Genomic DNA, 4469 nt, shown 5'->3' on the forward strand with positions numbered 1-4469 from the left:
TATATATATATATATATATATATATATATATATATATATATATATGTGTGTGTGTGTGTGTGTGTGTGTGTACACATATATATACATACACACACATATATTAATGTACATATATATATATATATATATATATATATATATATATATATATATATATGAATGTATACATATGTATATTAATATATGTATGTATTTACAAATACACATTTCTATATATCTATATATATGTATATATAGAAAGAATGATATACATACATATATCTATGAATATATATATACATGTATATATATATATATATATATATATATATATATATATATATATATATATATATATATATATATATAGACACATATAAATATATATGTATATACAGTATATGTATATATATATATATATATATATATATATATATATATATATATATGCAAATATCTGGATATGTGCATCTTGGGTGTGTACGAGTATGCAAAGCATGCATGTATGCACACACACATACACATACCGTTTTTCAGTGTCATCCAAGGTGAATAAAAAATTAATGGACATGACAACGTCACTGTAAAGCGGACTGACCTTGGTAAGGACAGTATATAAGGCACGAACATATGTTTTTTCGTCAGTTCGCTCTCTCAGCTGATCATGGTAAGGGCTCCCTCTATCACTGATCGATTTTCATTTCCGACTACCAGTGAACATAATGTTCATCATGAAGATCATTTTCATCACCATTATCAACGTCACTGTCGTCATTATCATATTTGTGTCCACTGATGAATTCCATAATCTGGTGTCATTTCAGAAGCTCTTGTTTGTCACCGTAAGCGCCGCCCTCCTGCTGGGTGCCATGGCGGACCCTGGTTTCTCCCATGGTTCGTCTGGAAGCAGTTTCTCCCATGGAGGTCACTCTGGCTCACGGGGAGGATCTTTTGGAAGCTCTTACTCCAGCAGAGGATCCCTTGGTGGCCATGGATCCTTTGCACGCGTCTCGTCAGGCGCTCATCGTACATCCTTCGCTGGATTCCCCAGCGGCCATGGAGGCGTCCAGTCGCATGGCGCTTCATCCGGCTACGGATCTGCTGGTTCAAGATCACAGGGTGTTAATAGGTTCTCATCCGGCGGAGTGTCCCACGGAAGCAAATTCTCCGGCCATGGAAACTCGTTCGGAAATCAGGGCGGCTCTTTCTCCGGCCATGCGACCTCCTTCGGTGGAAGTCGCGGTTCATACGGAAAGTAAGAGAGGAATCTTCAGTTGGAAAGGGATACTGGAATTTTTTCGATTTTCTTTCGATCTGCTGTAGTAAACTTGAACATAATAAATTCTTCTTGTATCACAGAGAGACATTAATTCTTCCTCTTGATCCCATCATATTTGCTAGGTCATGTATACATTTTCCTTTTTGCATTGATATATAACAATACGTACACAGTCGCTGATAGACATAGACGCACACAGGAATACACGCATGCTCATACACACACACGCATATTCATACGTGTGTGTGTGTGCACATATATATGTATATGTATATATATATATATATATATGTGTGTGTGTGTGTGTGTGTGTGTATGTATATATATGTGTGAGTATATATACATGTGCAAAAAAAGAGAGAGAGAAATGAGGGGGAGGGGTGAGGAATAGGTTCAAAGAAATGAGATTGGAATAGATTCAAAGAAATTATCTTAATATCTAAGTATTATAGAAAAATACCTTAGTCTATCTGGGGAGCTTATACAGCCGGTGCACTTACTCCATTTGGAGGTGATAATGGACTTGACGATTGGGCTGAATAAGAAGCGTCTTAGAAATTTGGGCTCCAATCTCTAATCGCCTTTTTTCAGTAGCAGAATGCCAAAATATATATCTTCCTAGCGTCAAAAAACTTGTTTTGATTATCGTACCTTTTAAGTGGTGGCATGTTATTACGGTAAAATGGTCCGTACGCTGGCAAGCTTACGAACAGCTGACATAGAATATAGAGATTTTACTCTGCCAGGCACACGTAAATCTCACTGAGCCCCAGAACGGTGAGATGTGCTGTTTTCTATGTTACTTGATAGGATACATATATTGCTATATTGCCAAAGCCATTAACTGAACTGTTTTGATTTCGCTCAGCGAGATTTCAAACACCTTTCATACCAGATTTCGGTATTACACATTTCAACAAACAACAAACTACGAGTTACTACCTGTTGACTAACTCTTGTTGGTATTTATGCTATGAAATGTGAAAGTATCAATGGACAATGCCCTGGCATGTCCATGTGTGCCAATTTCAGAGTGCTAATTTCTCCGTAGTCTGCATGCATACTCATTGACGATATCACGTACCCCTCCATGTGCCACATTATTTTCATGAACGCTTCAAGGAAATACACGCACAATACTTTGTAACATGGACCCAAGATGACTACCAATGATGTGGATAATTACACTCAACATATTGTAAACTTTTTTTCCCTTTCGTACCTTTCTCCTATCCATGTAATTATACTGCAGGTAAGAGCACAGTTTCAGACATTAAAATCCCTAATACCCTTATCACTTCTGATTGTATATATAAACAGCATTGACACACTGTAACGGTGTGTGTGCATCCATCATGCCGCAGGGGCCCCTATGGTCATGGATGCGGTTGAGACTAGTAGACTAATCTCACAATTCCAGGGAAATATTAGTCGTAGGTTGTGAAAATAGTATCTTGACATGCTAAAGAAAATATTACAGGAGAATAACACTCGAAGGTTTGATTCACTAATGAATTAATAAATATATTTGATTTTGAATATTAACCTCAGGTATTTTGGTGACTTGTAATAGTATCAGAATATATATATATATATATATATATATATATATATATATATATATATATATATATATATATATGTACACATATATATATATATACACACATATATATATATATATATATATATATATATATATATATATATATGAATGTATACATATGTATATTAATATATGTATGTATTCATAAATACACATTTCTATATATCTATATATATGTATATATAGAAAGAATTATATACATACATATATCTATGAATATATATATATATGTATATATATATATATATATATATATATATATATATATATATATATATATAAATACACGCACATAAGTATATATGTATATACAGTATATGTATCTATATATACATATATATATATATATATATATATATATATATATATGCAAATATCTGGATATGTGCATCTTGGGTGTGTACGAGTATGCAAAGCATGCATGTATGCACACACATACACATACCGTTTTTCAGTGTCATCCAAGGTGAATAAAAAATTAATGGACATGACAACGTCACTGTAAAGCGGACTGACCTTGGTAAGGACAGTATATAAGGCACGAACATATGTTTTTTCGTCAGTTCGCTCTCTCAGCTGATCATGGTAAGGGCTCCCTCTATCACTGATCGATTTTCATTTCCGACTACCAGTGAACATAATGTTCATCATGAAGATCATTTTCATCACCATTATCAACGTCACTGTCGTCATTAGCATATTTGTGTCCACTGATGAATTCCATAATCTGGTGTCATTTCAGAAGCTCTTGTTTGTCACCGTAAGCGCCGCCCTCCTGCTGGGTGCCATGGCGGACCCTGGTTTCTCCCATGGTTCGTCTGGAAGCAGTTTCTCCCATGGAGGTCACTCTGGCTCACGGGGAGGATCTTTTGGAAGCTCTTACTCCAGCAGAGGATCCCTTGGTGGCCATGGATCCTTTGCACGCGTCTCGTCAGGCGGTCATCGTACATCCTTCGCTGGATTCCCCAGCGGCCATGGAGGCGTCCAGTCGCATGGCGCTTCATCCGGCTACGTATCTGCTGGTTCAAGATCACTGGGTGTTAATAGGTTCTCATCCGGCGGAGTGTCCCACGGAAGCAAATTCTCCGGCCATGGAAACTCGTTCGGGAATCAGGGCGGCTCTTTCTCCGGCCATGCGAGCTCCTTCGGTGGAAGTCGTGGTTCATACGGAAAGTAAGGAGAGGAATCTACAGACGACAAGGGATGCTTGCCGATTTTCTTTCGAACGTAATAAATTTTGGCAACTTGAACATAATAAATTTTGGTATCATACGTATCACATTAATTTTTCCTCTTGTTTCCATCATATTTCTTAGTCCTCAAGTACATATACATGTATATATATATATATATATATATATATATATATATATATATATATATATATATATATAGTCGCTGATAGACATACACGCATACACACATACACACAATCGCTGATAGACACGCACGCATACACATACAAACTCACACTCGCGTGCATATAAAAATGTATGTATGTGTATACATACACGCACAGACACACACATATATATAGAGAGAGAGTGAGGGGGGGGGAGGATTAGCTTCTAAATATTATAGACAATACCTTAGTCCATCAGGGTT

At 36.3% G+C, this 4469-nt stretch overlaps 2 protein-coding genes across 2 annotated transcripts; both read left to right on the plus strand.

The window, feature by feature from the left end:
* The first annotated feature begins 618 nt into the window (after nucleotides 1–618).
* Nucleotides 619–1337, plus strand: LOC122242804 (uncharacterized). Its single transcript, XM_043000194.2, has 2 exons — nucleotides 619–646; nucleotides 804–1337. The coding sequence occupies exons 1-2, from the start codon at nucleotides 644–646 to the stop codon at nucleotides 1236–1238; spliced, it is 438 nt and encodes a 145-aa protein (XP_042856128.2). The 5' UTR covers nucleotides 619–643; the 3' UTR covers nucleotides 1239–1337.
* A 2084-nt stretch (nucleotides 1338–3421) lies between these two features.
* Nucleotides 3422–4136, plus strand: LOC147469486 (uncharacterized). The gene is made up of 2 exons (XM_086548535.1): nucleotides 3422–3449; nucleotides 3607–4136. Exons 1-2 carry the CDS (start codon nucleotides 3447–3449, stop codon nucleotides 4039–4041), a joined length of 438 nt encoding a protein of 145 aa, XP_086404661.1. The 5' UTR covers nucleotides 3422–3446; the 3' UTR covers nucleotides 4042–4136.
* Nucleotides 4137–4469: the final 333 nt, after the last annotated feature.

Source organism: Penaeus japonicus, unplaced genomic scaffold (genome assembly GCF_977035675.1).
Source record: "Penaeus japonicus unplaced genomic scaffold, GWHDUDI00000001_assembly GWHDUDI00000021, whole genome shotgun sequence".
NCBI classification, from domain to species: Eukaryota; Metazoa; Arthropoda; class Malacostraca; order Decapoda; family Penaeidae; genus Penaeus; species Penaeus japonicus.